The sequence below is a fragment of the Pseudorasbora parva genome, chromosome 21 (genome assembly GCF_024679245.1).
Source record: "Pseudorasbora parva isolate DD20220531a chromosome 21, ASM2467924v1, whole genome shotgun sequence".
In the NCBI taxonomy this organism is placed as follows: Eukaryota; Metazoa; Chordata; class Actinopteri; order Cypriniformes; family Gobionidae; genus Pseudorasbora; species Pseudorasbora parva.
The window spans coordinates 23,244,236-23,264,197 of record NC_090192.1 but is presented as its reverse complement, the minus strand read 5'-3'; the positions used below and the strand labels follow the sequence as shown (position 1 = coordinate 23,264,197).

General features: G+C 37.5%; 1 protein-coding gene across 2 annotated transcripts in view; it reads left to right on the top strand.

Annotated features, from left to right (window-relative positions):
- The window catches only part of mpp7a (MAGUK p55 scaffold protein 7a), a 170,927-nt gene that overhangs the window by 126,564 nt on the left and 24,401 nt on the right, over positions 1-19,962 (top strand). For both annotated transcript variants that reach the window (XM_067429567.1, XM_067429566.1), the window contains 3 exons: positions 10,717-10,887; positions 15,031-15,111; positions 19,618-19,711. In XM_067429567.1, the coding sequence (XP_067285668.1) occupies positions 10,717-10,887; positions 15,031-15,111; positions 19,618-19,711 (346 nt within the window). The remainder of the gene's footprint in view (positions 1-10,716; positions 10,888-15,030; positions 15,112-19,617; positions 19,712-19,962) is intronic.

Here is a 19,962-nt window from a genome sequence, read left to right as displayed (position 1 = left end):
GATAAAGCACATGTTTTTATTGTGAGTGTACACAAATAAAAGTAGATAATGATGTATAACACTTGCCTGAATTATAAAAATGACAGTTATTTGAGTCTCTTTGGCACTGATAAGAAAAAAACAGAGGCCGTTGCAATGGCACGATCATCGACCTCTAGGGGTTAAAATGTAATTTATTAATGTGATGGCAAAGATGAATTTTCAGCAACGATTACTCCAATCTTCAGTGTCACATGATCCAAATCATTCTAATACTGGTTTGCTACTCAGGAAACATTTCTTATTATTATCAATATTGGAACTGACTGTACCGATATATTTTTATTTATTCATGCATTCATTTATTTATTAAATTTTTCCCAGGATTTAAGTAAAAAAAACTGCATTTATTTGAAATTGAAGTCTTGAGTAACATCATTAATGTTATTTTACATTTTTGATCAATCAATTAAAAAAAATTGCCGCACTGAATAAAATGATTAATTTCTTTAAAAACTTCCTGACTTCCCAAACTTTTGAATATATTTATTTAACCTTATATTAATTTAATTGTATATTATACTGTATGTATCTTTATTAGACTCTCTCTCTCTCTCTCTCTCTCTCTCTCTCTCTCTCTCTCTCTCTCTCTCTCTCTCTCTCTCTCTCTCTCTCTCTCTCTCTCTCTCTCTCTCACGCACATTAGTCTGTTTGTGCAAACCCTAAGCCACTGGCCACTCATTTGAACTCCTTTTGATTTCACAGGCGATCCTGTGGGTAGAAAGTTTATAAATAAAGCCGTGCAGTCCTGTCTGCCAAGTTCAATCAAGCTCTGTCATTCTATAGGGATAACCTTTTCAACGCTGTGCCTCTCGCTTTTTTTTTTTTAATTTTTATCTGCCCTCCTGTTTTCCTCCACACTTTCATTACCGGCCTTCTGACCTCAGCCTCTCCTCTTCCTCCCAACAGCCTATAAGCACCTCAAGGGCTGGTCCCTAGACAGCTCCTTCCAGCTTCCGTGCCCTGCCATGCATTACATATTCCATGTAACAGGAGAATTTTTTGGTTTGGGGGGAACATTGACTTGACAAACATTGACAAAAACTTAAAACCCGCTTTACAAGTCCCATCATTGTACTCTGTCTTGCCTGCGGTCTAATTCACTGTTATGATTTGAACCTGGTGTGGTAGTAATGTAAGACTATAACACGGATGCTTTGCTAGTTCTGCTCCACCCTGTGTCACTGGGATGAAGGGGTGTCAGGCATGCAAGGAGTATTAGTCTAAATCCCAAGTGTGCCATCCATTCATGTATGTCAGCAGTAAGGTTTTCTGCTGAACCAGAGAGAAAAAAAAAAGTATGTATCGCTTTGAACAAGTTAGACAGAACAAACCTTTAAAAGCTACAATAGCAGCTGGGTTTCCATCCATAAACTATCATTCAAAAGTCTAAGGTCAGTTCATTTTATTTATTTTAAAATTAAATTAATACTTTTATTGGATAGAATGCGTTAAATGGCAGTAAAGACATTTAAATTCGTACAAAAAATGTTACCCAAATGATTGCCCTTTTTTTTTTTTACTTTCTATTTATCAATTATAGTTTCCACAAAAATATAAAGCAGTTAGGGTTTTCAACATTAATGATAAGACTAAATCAGCACTATAAATAAGGAATATATTGAATTTGTATTATTACGTTTTAAATTTCCGACTTTTAAAAAAAAGTTACAGAGTAAAACTGAGCATCATGCATTTAAAGACTGAGGATCATACACTTTCATACACCACAAACTTACTCAGAATCATGCGTCTAGGAAACACATGACAAGATATGTTTTTAAAGCAGCTCAAAATACAAATATGTTTGATATCCTCAAACTGGACTGAATTAAAATCTAGAGTGTATGCCCATCGTACACACTGTGATTTTCTGTGAAATCTGTTAACTCCGACTGGCCAAAATCTGCAGCCTGATTCTGACTTTCAGCTATCTCCAGCATCAAGACTAAATCGGGTTAAAAATCAATGCAAAAAATCAATTGTGTAGTGTATGGCAGCCTTCAGAAGACAATTGAAAACATATTTGCCAAATACATTTTTAGATAGACTATAGCCACTTTTCCACTGTTGGGCCAAATGGTTTTTAGAATGTTAAGGAATGGTTCCACTTGTGTTTCCACTTGAGCCCAGTACGGCACAGTTACAAACTGTTCTCTGCCCGGAATTCTCTGCTGGTAGAGTCCATGAAATGATGACACCACTCCGGATTGCTCACTTGTCTGTTGCCTGGCTATCAGTTTCTCTATGTAGCTGGTTACGCACTCTATTTGAGCGACATAAACACAAATTAATAATGCAATTAAAAGAAATATCTGATCATCCTCTATAATGGGGTCATTATTTACGTCTCTCATCACGTCTCATGCTTTTGTACGACATTCCAAAGAGCTGCCGTTATCAGCCCTACAGTGGAAAATGAAACCAAAACCTTACCAGCTGGCCTGGATCGGCACTGAATAGAACAGTTACGCAATAAGAACTGTTCTGCCCAATGGTGGGAAAACACTATTGAGAAGAGTCATGTGACCTGTATACACATGTACACCTGTATTCAGATGTGACCATGTGAATAATTCAGCCAGATAATTAGCTGCTATTTCCTCCCAGAGCCGGACATGCTATTTCTCTCAGACAAAAATGCAAAAATGATTAACAAAAACACACTTTATTGCATCTAATTAAATTCATCTAATTAAAATGTTCTGATACTATTGAATTGAAACATTGGATGGAAAACTTGCAAATAATGTTTTACTAATGCTATTTGCAAATTGAATGTGATGTGATTTGCAGAGATCAGCTTATCCTAATGATTCTAATCTCTACTATGAGGGCGACCACTATATAGGATAAGTAAAAGCAGGGAGGAAAGGCGATGGGAGTCAGAAGAAAGAACAAAAAAAAAGAAAACATTTGGGGGGAGATACTAAAGCTGGGAAAGCAATCAGCCCTAGGAATCCAATTAAGGCTGGAGTTATGGAAAATGGAGACGTATTTTAGACTGAAAAAAAAAAAAACTCCATTTCCAAAATGAGTTTATCTCATCTGTCCACAGGTTCACTCCTGGAGGAGATGCACTGGGGCCAGAAGCCTTGCGGCCCGTAGCTGTGCACAGCTTTCGGTTACCACGCTTTTCCCCACACTGACCCCGGCTCAGGTGGATACACTTTGCTATAATCGGCTGTAGTCACTGCATGGGATCTTAATTTGGAGGGGTCTAATTTTGTGTCTATGGTAGACAAGATTTGAATTAGCCATGGATGTTGAGAGCAAATGTGAGTCCCTTTGTCTGATTTGTAGCAAGTACATAAAGTAGATGATTATAGTCTCAATGTCCTTTACTCAGTGTTTGGCTATCCATCTGTGGGGGTCAGGGATAGCCAGACATAGCAGTGGTTCAGTTGAATAGGTTTTGTGTGTCTGTTGATGTTTTCATGTGGGTGTTTCGTATCTCTGATGGAAGGAACAGGTGATTGATGAGACTAACAGGAGGACTATGTCCTCCAACTAGCCTCTTGGAGTTGTAGTTCAGATACTTACTAAACCTGCTAGTGATGAGTACACCATCTTGACTTTGCAGCCCACTCAGTTTGTCTGCGAGTTAGACTGTTCAGCTCTAGGGCCTTAACGGCTGATGTCTTAGCCCACTTGGGCTTACTCCGGACAGTTAGAGAGTTCAAATTTTATCTTGATGTATCACTGGAAAGCTAACACACACACACACAACACACACACATAAGAAGTATAGTGTATTTTTTAGTAAAATAATTAAATTATTCCAAATGTGTTTGAAACAAAAAAGCTTGTTGAATTGCACTACTTGAAAATATATGCATTGCATTAATCATGCTTGCATTTTAATGCATTGTATTTTTAGGGCTTGAATTTTTACGGGAGGAAATTCAACATGGTTATATAATATTTCACATTTCACACACATTTTCATTATTAAAAAAATTAAAGATTCAACTTCCAAAGTATGTTTTGTTTAAAAATACAACCTTTTCGACAGGCAATTTTCAGTCCATTTTATTTTGCTTTACAAATTTGCTTCCACAAATTCAGTGGTTCAAATTCAACAGAAAATTCAACAGTTCACATCCGTGAACTGCTGGAATAGCAGTAGATTACCCAACATAATCTCCATCTGCTGATAGTTATCCTCACCAGCAGGTGGTGCAAGCAGCTGTTGACGAAGAGCAACGTGTAGAATCATTCATTCATTAAAAAGGATTTACAGAAATGGAACAAGCGATATGTATTTGTGATTATTTTTAGGACCAGTATATATATATATATATATATATATATATATATATATATATATATATATATATATATATATGGAAAAGCTGATAAAGACACAAATGCAGTGTTTACATTTAAATCTTCACATTTACTTTTGTACATGTACGCATGCTATACAACCATGTTGAATTTCAGCCCATAAAAATGCAAGCCCTAAAAATACAATGTATTAAAATGCAAGTATGATTAATGCATTTTTTGTTTTAAAAACATTTGGCATTATTTTACTTTCATGTTTATGTACAGAATATAATGATATATTCCATATAAAATTGTATACATAAACTATTACTCAACTATTGTTATAAACATATACATTAAAACTATTCAATATTTTATTAATATTTGTCTATATATAAACTCCACCTCAATCTAGAAAGCAACTGTCAATCGATTATAATTATCAGGCTTCATAACATTTAAACTTTCACTTGCATTAACAAATTTGCTAAATACCTTTATCCAAAGCAGTTTGAATTGCATTTAAGATATACATTTTCTCAGTTTTAGATTACATAATATATGGCATATTTGTACTTGTATACAAATACACAATATATGTTTGGATGCATAATCATGGCCCAAAGACATCTTAAAAATCCTTTCTCTAAATTTGGAATTTGGGATAGGACAGAGGGAAAACAAATATCACTTCTTGATACAAGTTTGTTCTCCTCTGGCCAACAGGAACGAAGAGTCGGTATTCAGCGCAGGCCTGTAACACTTGGGGAGAACACGACTTTCCACTTATGCAGCACAATGGAATCCACTCCTACAGTGTGTTTCCCCCAGACAGCGAGTTCTTAACGAGTTCAACATGATTCAAAGCAGTGCCCAATACATATTTCAAATAGCACTACTAAATACTTGTTTTTCTTTAATCGTTGCCTGTGAGGGTTATCCATCTTTTCCCCTGGATCCAGGCAGCCAGTTCATGCTTATCTCTGGGAATGCTGAAAGATAACCGGGGTTGGTAAAGCATACCAAAAGACACCCGTTTCCCCTACAAGAGATGGAATATAGTTAGTGTGCACATGAGACGAGATCAGACGATTCTGGTACGTGCGATTTGTACCGGAAACTTCTCAATGTTTGATGCTGGGGGTCTCTTACACACCACCCCAGGGGCCTGTACACTACCGCTAAACCTTTCCACAGATGACTGTAAAAGAGGGTGGGAGTGAGTGAATGGATCATTCACATACTCAACATGGAGCTCTCCGTTAACCTTGTTTGGGGTGGAAGGTGTAGGCCGAGGTATTTCACAAGAGAGAACTTTATTTGAGTTCATTTCCTCCTCTCTGGAAGCTTTGAAACGACTCTGACTGAAATACAGCTAACTCTGTTCAATCATATCCATATCCTTCATTCTCTCAATCTGTGAGAAGCGCCATACATGAAAATTTACTACAAGGTTAAGGGTGTTTCTCAAACGGAGGGCTGCATCCTACCGAGACTGCATCCTTCCTAGTCCAGTCCTTCAAAGGAATGAGACAGTCTAGTAAGTGTGCATGGCTACATCACACGTTCCCGCCCCCACGGTCATGACACAAAAATACTATTAAAACTGAATTTAGAAAAAATAGGTTGTATTACAAATCTTTAATTAACTTGCTTCCTATTAATGCAGACAGTGAATGACAGCTGTCTGCTGTCTCCCAGTGGCTTACATTGTCATAATTTACAGCAAAACCAAAGATAACATCTATGCTTTCATGTCCCAAAATGTAAATGTGTGCAAAGGATTATGGGTGATTTAAGGTCACAAAGGATATATCCAATACGTCCTTCAAAATAGGGGACATGAAACGAAGGCTGCCTTCCAAGGATCCTTCAAATTGAGATGGCCTTCAGCGACGTTTGATGACGTGGCAGCCAATATTTCCAGCCTTCATAGGACGCAGCCTTCCGTATGAGAAACACCTAAAATATGACTTAAGCACAGGACAAGATTATCCATTCCAAAATAACGGATAAAAGAATTAGTCGCAGATTGTAAACCAAAAACTGATGGGAAAATAGGAGAGCTCCTTCTCTGAAATCATTTTCATTTTGACTGATCACTCTACAGAGTATTATGATTTCCCTCTTTGACCTTTTTTTGGTTTCCTTATCTGTTTGATAAATGAGTGTGTGCATCATTCCGTATCCATACAGGGAGTTAATGTGTTTGAAGGTTATTACCCCTTGTCGTCCTTAACATTTTTGAATCCCTCAGGGCTTTCACCTCACTACAGTAAATTTCTTCCACGGCTGTAAGATATTATTACTGTGGAAAATGGGCATTCGGGAGCCACAGCAGCTCTCAGGCGATTGTGTGTGCGGCGGCAGCGCGTGTCTTTCTGTGTTTACACTGAGTTTGGGCCTTTTCATTGTTTTTCCTTCCATGTCTCAGTGGAAGAACAGGTTTGATTTGTGAACTGTTAGTTGGTGATGGTAGGTTGCATAGCTCTGAGGTCCAATTTAACTCGTCACGCCACAGTGCACGGCATTAGGTGCATGTTTGGGTCTTTGCGGCGGGCATGTGTCGGTCTTCTAGCCTGTACTGTCATATTCAGAGGGGAAATGGGAGGAATTTTATGACCGTCCTTGGCTATTTGGCTTTCTCTTTCTTTTTTTAATATTTATCTTCATCTTTGTCCCCAAACCAGAAGGCTCTTGCCTGAGCATTTCTAATATACTCAAGCTGCCGTCTGTCACCCCACATGTATATTTGCCTCGCAAAGCCACGTCTTTTGGAAAAAAAGAGAATTAAGGTTTCCTGACAGGAAGCAAGCCCAAAATATAGAAACAATTCTGCTAAGACTGGAATGGATTAATTTCAATGCAATTTTTTTCTAATTCAACCTCAATCAGTTACAGGGACTGGGGTTCAAGAGAGGGGTATAGTTGCTTGCTATCGGAGCCTTGATTTATTTATCCTTATTGAGATGGAAGGCAATATTTTGGCTATTTGGATGGAGCCGTCTATCCTGCTTTAAGTGGTTTTGAAGGGTCCCGATTACGAAGCCTCTTCAGACAGAGAACTGCAATTTGTATTGACTAGCCACAGCCGAGCAGCCGTAATGAAAGCTGTGCACCTGCTCTGTGCTCTGGAAAACGAAGCTTCCCAATGCCAGGGCCAATTTACTGTTGAATCTAAAAAATAAAAATAAAAATTGAACAGAACAAGCCACTCAGTGTTTCAGCTTACTAAAGGTCACTGTCACGTCCTTTCGAGTGGATAGTTTAGTTCAAATTGGCAACTAGTACTTTTTTTCTCCGTCGAATGTTGTTAAAATTTGTCAGGTAATCATACCTTTATGCCTACTTTCTTATAATAATTCTTGATGTTTTTGCTCTAGTCAGGGCTTTAGTGTGATGGCTACATTTCAAGAGGCACGAGCAGCAGAGACCACAGGTTAGCCTGAGTGGAAGAATGCCCTGTCCTAAACGCTTGAAACCAAATCTCCACTGTGGAACCACACAAACACTTGTGTTGTGGTACAACGAGCACTTGACTTACGGTGTGTTTCATTTGTATCCCAGCGTAGGTCCCCACCAGCCCTTATTAGGTGACTGTGTGGAAAAGAACAAGCTGTAAAGAATGCAGGATCTCTCCACGGCCGCACATCTGCGCTCCGCGGTCTCTCAGTACTATGGAAAGTATTAAAGGGGGACTGGATCAGCTTTTTTTTCATTCCCCTTCTTCTCAGTCCATAATTTTCTTACTGCCGTAATCTTACTTGGGCATCTTGCATCATATCCCTGCATTCATTAATCACAGCTTGAAAAAAAAAAAATGCAGTGGAGGCGGGAGGGGAAAATGTCTTGTGCAGAGATGGGGTATTAGGTGTCTCTGGTTTGGGGCTGTGCTAGACTAACTAGCATCTGTCATGAATATAAAACCATGCTGCTTAAATGAGGGGTACGTTTTTGAGTTTTGATATAGTCTGGGGTCATTAAAGACAGACTGGTGCTGTCCAGAGTAATCAGGCAGGAAGTTTTGTGGTGACGTTCCTAACAACCTTTTAGGGCATGAAAAACCACACTTAGCTATGACTGTGTCCTGAAATAGCCCACCTCCTGCCATGTCCCCTTGAAATACGTAGCCTCAGATATTTCAGTCTGGTCGTTTTGTTACCTGGATGTGGATGAAAGAACCACAAGTCGGTTCATATGATGATGGCGCACAGGAAAATCTGTTATGATCGGGCCCAGACGGAATCTGTGGAAGTTTTTCGGATTTTCCATGCTTATTTTTAGAGGAAAATCTGCGGAATGAGCTTAGATATGTTAAAATGTGTACTGAACACTTAGCGGTTGATGAAACTATAACCAATATGCTAAAATATTTAATGAACAGAGGTGTCAAGTAACAAAGTACAAATACTTCGTTACCTTACTTAAGTAGAAATTTTGGGTATCTATACTTTACTGGAGTAATTATTTTTCTGCCTACTTTTTACTTCTACTCCTTACATTTTCACGCAATTATCTGTACTTTCTACTCCTTACTTTTTAAAAATAGCCTCGTTACTCCTCTTTCATTTCATCTTGTTTAAAAAAAAACTATGCAGATAAATCGCATCATCCTGATAGTGTGAATTTGATTGTGGTTGGATGAGAAGTGTAAACATATACCATTCCAACACCCTATTGGTTACTACGCGATCCATCGCGCCTGCACATGACTCAAAGCACAAATCACACACAGTGTTGCCAGATTGGGCGGGTTCCAGCGGACAAGCACACACTTTCAGTCAGTCAGCGATCAGCAGCAGACGCACTCATTCATGCTGGTTTTGTTGAGCTTTGAGCCCTGCACAGGCCCTGCACAATCCTATGACACACTCCTGCAGTCATTAAAATAGTTCAGCTTTGTTTGCAATGTCCAAGTAGTTATATTTCGTTTAGTTTCTTTATTAAAGTTAATTTAGAAAAATGTTTGGATAATTTGTTTGTTTGTTAATTTTTTTAAAGTGACAACCAAGCAGTCAGCGGCCGACAGTGGGTATGAGGTTAGGGGTGTAAAAAAAGTCAGGGCCCGTAGGGCTCTAAAGCGTCGTCAATCTGGCAACACTGATCACACATGTAGCCTACATTTACATTCCAATAAAGGTTATTGATAACATTACTTATAGGCAACTAGTCATCATATCTTCCGCTTCAGGAAACACATGTTAAAGCTCAGCAGTACACATAATGGTATATTTCCATTGTACTAAAATGCATTCATTTTCAATGGGTATATATGCGGCTGAAACAGTTAGCCAGTGCCTCCCAAATTTTTAAACATTAACATTTTAATATAACATTATAGTCATTATGGCCTTTAGAAAAATGTTTTTTGAGGAGGTGGGGAGGAGGTAGTGCACTATAGGCCCCTGTGGTGTGGCCTAAGCTTTTGTCTTTAATGGCATTTTTTTTCCTTACATTACTTTTACTTTTATACTTTAAGTAGTTTTGAAACCAGTACTTTTACACTTTTACTTAAGTAAAAAGCTTGAGTTGATACTTCAACTTCTACAAAAGTATTTTTAAACCCTAGTATCTATACTTCCACTTGAGTAATGAATGCGAGTACTTTTGACACCTCTTTTACTGAATAAACGTGTAAATTGGTGTGGGATATGTAGAACATTGTCAATAATAATAATAATAATAAAATATATGTGGATTTTTTAAAGATATAAATATACATTGATACTTTCAGCAAGGACATATTTGATCAAAAGTCACTGACATTTATAATATAAAAAAACTTTGTATTCATCAAAAATTCAAAATGCATCACTGTTTCAAATATATTAACCAAAACAACTGTAATTTGTTTTAAATATTAATAATAATAAATGTCTCCAAATGAGCACCAAATCAGTTTATTAGAATGATTTCTGAAGGATCATGTGACTCTGAACATTGGAGAGATGGCTGTTGAGAAAAAACTGATATAAATTACATTTTAAATTAGTTACATTTGTATATTAAAACTGAAAAAAAAATACAACAGTATTACTGTTTTTATACCAGCCTTAAAATGAATTTTCTGTATTATGTTATATTGCTATTATGCTTTTATTTAAACTATTGTTGTCTTATGCTCACAGAGGTTGCATTTATTTGATCAACAATACAATAAAAAACAATATTGTAAAGGTAAAAAAATAAAAAGTTTTCCATTTTAATATAAAAATGTAATTAAATTGCATTATTGAATTTTGTCAGTTCTAAGAATATCTAAGACTTCTTAAACTTTAAAAGGTTAAGATCCAGTATGACTTCTATGTTTTTATCATATCCTCCTTCTCAAATGCACTCAAGAATATCAGAAAAGCTTGTTGTTCTTTTGTCTTATTTGTTTCTCCCTTACTTCTTCCTCTCCAGCGGGTCTGCGAAGGAGCTTCCGTCTCAGCAAAAGAGATAAGAAGACAAATAAGTCCATGTATGAATGTAAGAGAAGTGAGCAGTATGACACAGCTGATGTGCCCACTTATGAAGAGGTGACGACCTACCGCAGAAAACACGGAGACAGACACAGACTTGTCGTGTTAGTTGGTAAGTATGACAAATTTGGTGTCTTTTTTGCCTTTTAGTTTTGAGAAATGGCAAAATATAGATGGAATTTCAAAAAAAAGTTGTCTCTGCTGCATTTAGTTTGGTTAGCTCACCATGCGTGCTTGGTTTTTTTTTTTTTACTTTTTTAACTGTTGAGACCACTGCACAAATCAACACAATTTTGAAGCTCCACACAAACAGTGCTTTACCTACATCAGCTCTCGACTGAAACCCATAATTCCTTTTCTGCTGAGGGACTCTCACTCAAACCCGGCCCTCTAAAGACCCCTGGAGCTGACGGGACCAGCTGAGGATTCATTCATCTATGTGGCACTTCATTCGCAGTACTGGTGTTCTAACGGAACATTTTATTGCTCCTTAATATTATTCACCAAAGAATTGTTAACACTTGTTTTCAAGGGAACGGCGAGAGCGAAACTCCAGTGAGACATCAACTTTACAAAGTGAAAAAAAACTTTGAAATATTACATTTTCGAATGTCAGATTTTGTGTTTGTTTGCCAGTTATTCTGGACAGAGGATTTAGAGGCCAGAACAATGAATTAAGTGTTTCATAAAAGTGTGAAATAAAACGTAATTTAGATGTGTGTGACAGGGTTTCAGGTTCCTTTTTTTTCTTTCTTTTTTGCAATGTTGAAATGCTGCATTAACCACTTCTCATCGACCTCCTCCACTTTAAATTAAGTTCATAATGTATTTTTCCCAGTGTAAGAGGTTTGTTTTTGTGAATTGCCTCATATAATGACAAGTAATGTTGACCAGGTGTATAAAATATTTCACGTAGAAATCTGTGAGAGGTAGCACAGGGTCATGGTTCACCACAGTAGACCAACCCGTGTGTTTGTGAACGCAACATGGCATATGGATTCTATCACAGCTTTGTTGGTGCATGTAATTAATGGAGTGTGTGTTCACATGCCTGTGTGAGCGAGTGTATAAGGTGGTCTGTTTAATTAATCAAGCTTTTTCTACTGTCAGGATTCCCCACTGGTAATTTGCACCTCATGCGGTCTAACACAAATATTTTAAGTTTTGTCTCGTGAGGTGGAGGACAGTGTCATGGATCTTTTGGATGTGACAAAACCAAGGATGCAGAAAAAGGGTCTGCTGTGTTTTCTCTCTGAACTGTTATTCTGTCCCTTGAGGTCATGCTTTAACTTTTCCTGGCCTGCACATCTTTGTTTTTTCCCCTCTGTCTGTCGTTATTTCATCTTCTATGTCAGTTGCTTTATTGCATTTAATAATTGAGCCATTAATGATGCCATTTTAATGTCTTTTCCCCCATACATCTCTCTTTATACTCTCTTTGTGTAGTTGGTGTCATTTCTTTTTTCTTGCTGTTGTCTTGATGAAAGTAATTCATTTGAAAGCACATTAAACTTTTACACTCCCATTAATTGTTTACCCTTGGCTTAGGACAACAGGGTCAGGTAAATTCACCCCAGATCAAAATAGTCTTATTCCCCTTTGCTTTCTCTAACACGACTGACCCACGGTTTGTGGTTCGGTTTCAAACGACTTTCCAGACGAATCAAGATCTTATCTGTTTGGATACATATTAATCGACCAGCCAAAGTCAACACATTTAACAAATGCGCAGCTTTGCGAACCAGCCGTAGTGTTTTAACTGAAACCTGATTATTTAACATAGCAAATGATCTGTTTTTTTTCTACATGTTTGAGTTAAGATTGAAGAGATTTCAGTTGATATAGTAGTAGTTCAGACCCAGACAGAATAACGGTGGAACAGAGGAATGACCATTGAGGAAAACGATGATCTAAAGGAGCTGTCGGTTCAAACGTCAGATCAGATTCACCATTTCATTGTATTTTAGAATTTCCATGCTCTTTACAAACATCTCTGTCTGGGCATTTATAATTGAACATTACAATTTGGGCTGCAATGTGTTGTTTTTTCCTAGAACTATCAAGTATAATTTTTACACATCTGAGCAGTTGGCAGGGTCCTGTACTAGTAGCGTAGTGCCCAGTCTCTCCAAAGTTTTGAAAAGCTTTGATTGTGAACTTATCACACACACAAATGTTTAGAAAGGTTATCGGACATGCTTGGTGGAAGATTTTGATGCTGATAATATGCGGACATGATAACTGTGTTTTAGGAGCGTTAAGAGAAGGTAGGATGGCGGCCCCCCATGTTTAGCTAGTCTAACAGCTCCTCAGGGTTAACTGCATCTGCTCTGCGCCTGGCCTGGAAGTTATTAAGCCTTTCATATTAGCCTTCTCCCCTAATGAGCGTCCTAATGACTACTGACACTTTTACGACCACTGCAACCTGCCCCTGTGAGTGCGCACATACACTTGGATTGAAAAACAATTACTCAAATGTGTTATTTTATTGGGGCTGTTAAAGAATAAAGGGCAAGTTTTTGTTTGGGTCATTAAATCGTATGACAATGAACAGAATAACCAGGAAAAAATACACAAAGGCAAGTCAGTTAACCTCTGTGATACACCAACGTGGCCACATCTCAGTTGAAGGCTGTTTAGACTGTAGGGAGTTGGATGGCTGCTTAGTGCCTGAACTCGGACTAACGGTTTCAATATTCGTGGCTTTTGGGACACAAGCGGTCATACATCAGAGATGGGGCGAGCCGCTGCAGAGATGAGTGATCGATGACTTTAAAGTGCACATGATGAGTGAATAGAATTTTGAAAAGGTTTTCTTTGTGAGCCTGAAAGCAGGCAGACAGGGCCTGGTGGGGTCTAGAGATTAACATCACAGAAAATAAAGTTTGTAGATCCTTTTAAGGGGAAGGAAAGTTGTGGATGAAATATGGCTAGTTGGAAACATTACAGTGTATTTTCCTTTTCCACCTACAGTATATATGTATATATGCACAGAAACATGCACTTTTAACTTATGGCTCTCAAACAGGAGCTCTGCATTACTCAGTGACCCTAAAACACTTGAAATAATTTTCTGTTTCCTCAGTATAATAAATCAACATCTAACTCTTATCCTCTATCACGGTGGAATAAGAATAACACCTTCTGCACAGTCATAGGCTTAATGGAGTTAAGTGTGTGTGTGTGTGTGTGTGTGTGTGTGTGTGTGTGTGTGTGTGTGTGTGTGTGTGTGTGTGTGTGTGTGTGTGTGTGTGTGTGTGTGTGTGTGTGTGTGTGTGTGTGTGTGTGTGTGTGTGTGTGTGTGTGTGTGTGTGTGTGTGTGTGTGTGTGTGTGTGTGTGTGTGTGTGTGTGTGTGTATGTGTCAGAATGTGTATGATGCATCAAATGAAAATGTGTATTCTCCCGGCGAGTAGGAAAAACATCTGTTTCGTGTTATCTAACATATAGATTTTGATTTGTGCACGTCTCATAGCAATCATTAAAGTCTAATAGAAAAACCATGCTTGACTCTCCACATTATACAGTGTGAATCTTGGCCTACTTTTAACTGGTCCTTGACATGCAAAATTGCATGAGTGGATCGAAACTATTGTGTGTTTGCTGCATACTCAGAGTTAAAGTGAAAAAGAGAAAGCATGAGAAATGGATGATTCAAATCTTTCACTTTCTTGTTTAGTTTCTTCAGGGCTGAGTAATACAGTGAAAAAATATATGTAGTATCATTGTTTTATATTAGTTCATGCAGTTAAATAAAAGTATAAAAATAAAAAAAACACTAAAATATCAAATGATTTGAATTAAATAAACAAGAATAAATGTGATTCAATTTGACCTATATGTATGTGCTGTTTTGTAAAAAAAAAATAAAAAAAATAATAATACAATAAACAGTAAAGCGAAATGTTGCCATTTTAAAACAATGTATTTAATGTTCATTTAATATTTTAAAATGTAATTTATTCATGGTATGGCAAAGCTGAATTTTTAGCAGCCATTACTCTAGCCATTAGTCTTTGATGATAATGGAAATAAAAGAATAGCATTTATTTGAGAATTCTATGGGAAATGTAAGTATTTTGTAACAGTGTAAGCATCTTTAAAAAAAATATTCATTATAAATTGTAATTCATAAAAAAAAAATTGGACAAAAAAGACATAAAATTGTTAATATAAAAACAGCAGTATGTTAAATAAAATAAATGTTAAGCAAGATATTAATGGCCTCTCCTCCTCTGTGTCTGTTTGCTTCTGTAGGTCCTACTGGTGTTGGTTTGAATGAACTCAAAAGGAAGTTGCTGATATCTGATCCACAACATTTTAGTGTCACCATCCCACGTAAGTCCTTCTCGTCGTCGTAGTGTGTGTGTGTGTGTGTGTGTGTGTGTGTGTGTGTGTGTGTGTGTGTGTGTGTGTGTGTGTGTGTGTGTGTGTGTGTGTGTGTGTGTGAGACAGAGTAAGCACAGATTTCATTTGAGACTATGACGCTCTCACCTCATCAGTCTGTCATTGATAACAGCTCTACTTGACACGCTTCCCTGTCCTTAGCAGCAGTGCCTATAACTGCCTCTCCTCTTCCCTCTCTTCAGAATCCAGTAACACACCATCCAGGGAAATACACCAGAGCAGATATTTTTGGGACAAATAAATAGGGCTGTGATTTATGTATTTAAACAGGCTAACACTGTGGAGAAATTGCATATTTAGAGGCAGGAAAGCGAGAGACAGTTTGAGAGTTTGAGGGAGTTGGAGACAGTGGCTAGAAAAGCCTTGACTGTTGATATAACAGTGGGATGTTTGTTACATTTGAGCTTGGCTTTAATAGATATGTCTGATTTAGGCTGTGACACTTTGAAATGCCACTGGTATTAAAATCCCATCCAAAGCTTTTTGCCTTAATGCTGCCTAATTGCTCACAAATGTGACCCCTGCATTAGTCTGTATTATGTAGCCCGTCTCCCCTCAGACCTTACGGAGGATTTAGATTAAAGGCATGGATTCTTGGAAAGCAACTGTTTTGAAAGTGCTTTTTGGTCGTCTTTCCCTTTTTTATTTCAGTCATGCCAGCTCCAACTCTCATTGTTAATATGGAGTGATTAAACATTAAATATCTTTCAATTTAATTTCTCTAAAGAATCTCCAACAATTGGGTCTTTTAAAACACAAACCAGCCGTGGCAGCAACACGGCAGATTGTAGAATACGATTAGTTGGTAGCACTTGAACATTTTGTCTCCTCTCCAGCCTTTACTGCTATTTTCCATGATCTTAGAATGAAATTCAAATTCTTTTGCCACACCAAAAACATTTCCTATGCCACAGAGCTAATGCCAGATGAAATATATTCTATTTCTTTCAGCAGTACATGGGTGACTTTTTTTTCTCTTTGTTTTGTGAGCACCGGCAGTCGGAGGTATAATAACATGTTATCTTATGTCTGCGGTGGGCTGTCATCATGGGAAGGGGGATGCCTCTTCATCAAATATGTGATGGGTTGAGGGTAACTAATAATTTACTCCTATCCCACCCAACCTATACATTTCCCCTCTGTCTCTGTCTTTATCTATATGATCCTTAAAGGGTTAGTTCACCTAAAAAAAAATAAAAAATTTAATTAATTACTCATCCTCATGTTGTTTCCTGTAAGACCTTCGTTCATCTTTGGAACACTATTTTTGATTAAATCCAAAAGCTTTCTGACCCTTTTATAGACAGCAACACAACAACCACTTTCAAGGCCCAGAAAGACATTGTTAAAATAGTCCATATGACTCCAGTGGTTTAACCTTAATCTTATAAGTGACGAGAATACTTTTTGTGTACAAAAAAACAAACAAAAATAATGCCTTTATTAAGGCTGCACGAATAATCGTATTTTAATTGTGATATTGATATCTGCTTCTCTCGTTTGATTTCAAGTAATCGTCACAATATTGGCTCGTTATTCTTCTTTAAAACCTGTAATTAAACTTGTTTAAACTTGTTCTGGGCTCAACTGCTTTGCTGTACACTAGCCTATGGTTTATTATGATTTTTACAGAGTTTTAGTCTTTTAATATCATGTCAGTGCATTAAGCCACATTAAGCATTTTTCACGTTAAATGTTTTAGAATGTCCCTAACCACAGACATTTTTTTATATCATCATTCTTTGCTTTAAAGCTACACTGTGTAACTTTTTTAGTTTATTCTCAGCTAAAAACACTTTCAAAATCTTTCAAAAATACAAAAATATATGTGCTCATTTACTTCTTTCAAGTAATAAAGTATTTTCGTAGGTTTATGATATGCCATTGAAAATACATACGGGTGTGGGGTTCGAATGCTGGTCACCATGTTGCCCCTCCATCTTGAAAGTACATTAGCCAAAGAGGGACATACCCGTAAATTCAAGCTTCGCTTTTCGCATTTTAACAGTCGATGGCAGTCATGAACGAGGTCGAACTGGAAGCCATGTTAATCTTGGACTAAATCGGCCACCGCAGGAGTTAAAACGAAATCGGAATTGAGAGGAACAGAAGCTATTATTCACTGGATTGTCATATACCTTTACACCGCTAGATGGGGGAAAATATCACGCAGTGTAGCTTTAAGAATTTTCTGGACAATCTGAATCTGTGGTTTGTCTCATTTGCAAACTAATTCTGTTGCTTTAAAAATCTAATGTGAATACAGATTGCAAAGCGTTCAACAAAACCATGTGTTTTGTGTTGATTTACCATCTAACGAAGTTATCATAGTTGGTTAAATGAAGTCTGTGCCACCTTACAAGCCTTTTGGGTGAAGTATAGGTTGGTAAAAAAGATGTAAAATGGCCATAACTACATTACCCTTTTTGAAAGAATAATCGTGAGTAATAATCGTGATTATGATTTTGAGCAAAATAATTGTGATTATCATTTTAACCATTATTGTGCAGCCAGAATCTCTTCTTGTCTGTGTCAGTCTTCTACACTGTTGACGTAGTAGATGCAGTACAGCGCTTTGAGTCCATTGGCCGACGCCGTTCACGTGAGCACCACAAAGCATGCATGTGATGCCTACACTGGAGATGGCCAATACAATGCCGATGTATTGACATAGAACTCGCAAACCCAAACTTCTGGAAAGCAGTGTATACAGAATAAAGAATACATGACAAATAGGTAAATTGATAGAGACCATTCAAGAGAGGGCCTTGAAAAAGCATAAGGAAAAAAGCAGGGGAAGAAAAAACCTGGAACATAGCGAGTTGGAATAGTGATAAAGTTTAATAGTTTGTTTTGGAGCTGCTGGAGACTTGCAGACGATTTGTCGGAGGTGTGTTCTACAGCAACCTTTGACCTCCCCGACACTCGTTAAACACACCGCTGTGTGTCTCTGCATGGCAAACTTTGACCCTGGCTGTACCCGCCGGAGCCATGCTGGCTGGACTGGCACGCGCCGTGTGATTTAAAGACGAGAGTTTATAAGCAGCTGAAAGCAGGAGCGGGGCTTAATGAGGGACAGAGTAAACTCAGTGCTGGTACTGTACCATGTGTTCCTGGGGCTTTACGAGCAGCGTTACACTCACACTGGCCTTTAGAAGCCTCGTGGTGAGTTGAGCCAAGACAGACCGGGTGGGTGTGGCGTCAGACCTTGGAGAGGTGGTTTATTTTAAATAAAATTAAGTGGGAAATAAAGTGCCCATAGGGAACTCCCTTTAATCAAGGAAATGACTGTAATGAACATTTCATCACATGTTCTTCTTGAAGCACATTCAACAACTAACTTATTCCACCATTGTGATCTAAACAACACTGTTGAGGTTTTTTTTTTTGTATGTTTTTTTTTTCTCCCATTTTGGGACAACCTGTCTAATGCCTTTTAGGGCTGGGTAAAAATGTTGTTTTTCCAAATAATCGCAAATCTTCATTTAAATGATCCCAAATCCAGCATTGAAATCCTGTGACTGAGCTTTTATTTTTACCTATTTTCAGTGTCTGTCTGAAAATAAAATAAATCTGTAAAGTGCTTCCTGTCATGCAAATGTCATGGATTCTGGTAAACTGGGTCCTATAATATTTTCATAATATACTTTCCCAATTTAGAGAGTTGTCCTGTTTGTCCTTGTGAGCTGCTTGTAGAACATCCTGTACAATGTGACCAGTGTAATTCAATTCAATAACAATTGTCTAATATTCAGATTGCTCAGATTTCCAGCCCTAATGCCATTACATTTTATGAAAATATTGCTAATTGAGTTGAAAATGCTAAAACTCTACTAGATCGCTTGTTCTTCAATCATGTAGGTGTGTTACAGGTATTGTAAAGGCTGGAATACACTACGCAACTTTTTGCCGAGATGATTTTGTGTGGGTGAGTTGACGCTAGTTGTCGAAAGCCTATCCATTTGGAGGATATCAAACATGTTTAATATTTTGAGCTGATTTTAGAACACATTGTTTCCATTTGTCATGTGTCTTGCAATAAGGTGTTTTAAAATCTTTTCAGATTTAAACAGTCATGTAGTGTATTCCAGCCTTTGAAGGCCAAAGTATACTTCAGTTTTTACGCTTGTACGATCTTTTTTTGCAGTATTTACATGGGTTGTAATTCATGGCGTGAGATTGCGTAAAACTGTGCATACGTCGAAAGCCTGTGTACGTGTACCAGTCAAAATAATTATACTTTGCAAGGCTGTGCGTTTGACTGCATACGCTTGTGTAAAACAATCATGTATACTTTGGGCTCAAGTGTGAAACCAATTGAGATCGCAAAATCTCTGCATCTATTTAAAATTTCTAAGATGTAAAAAAAACTAAAAATTAAGATGAGGTGTTATGTCCCAATATAAAAGTACTTTTTCTTCACTACGCTTTTCACAGACACCTCTCGTTCGAAGAGACATCAGGAAAGCGATGGAGTGGAGTATCATTTTATCTCCAAACACCTGTTCGAGGCAGATATTCAGAACAACAAGTGAGTCACCCTACCACACAATCTTTTTTTTATTGTTTTTTTTTTTTTTTTTTAAGTATAACTATGTATTATTTGCAATGAGTATATGAATGTTTCTTCTGTGATTTGGTTTGGGGATGTGAAAGTTTACAGTGGAGATCAAATAGACAGTATTAATCATTGAAGTTTAGTGGACCGCTTCCTTTATTCTCAGGATTGTAATTATGTCAACTGTAACCCTGACACAAACACTCAACACTGGGAGAGATATA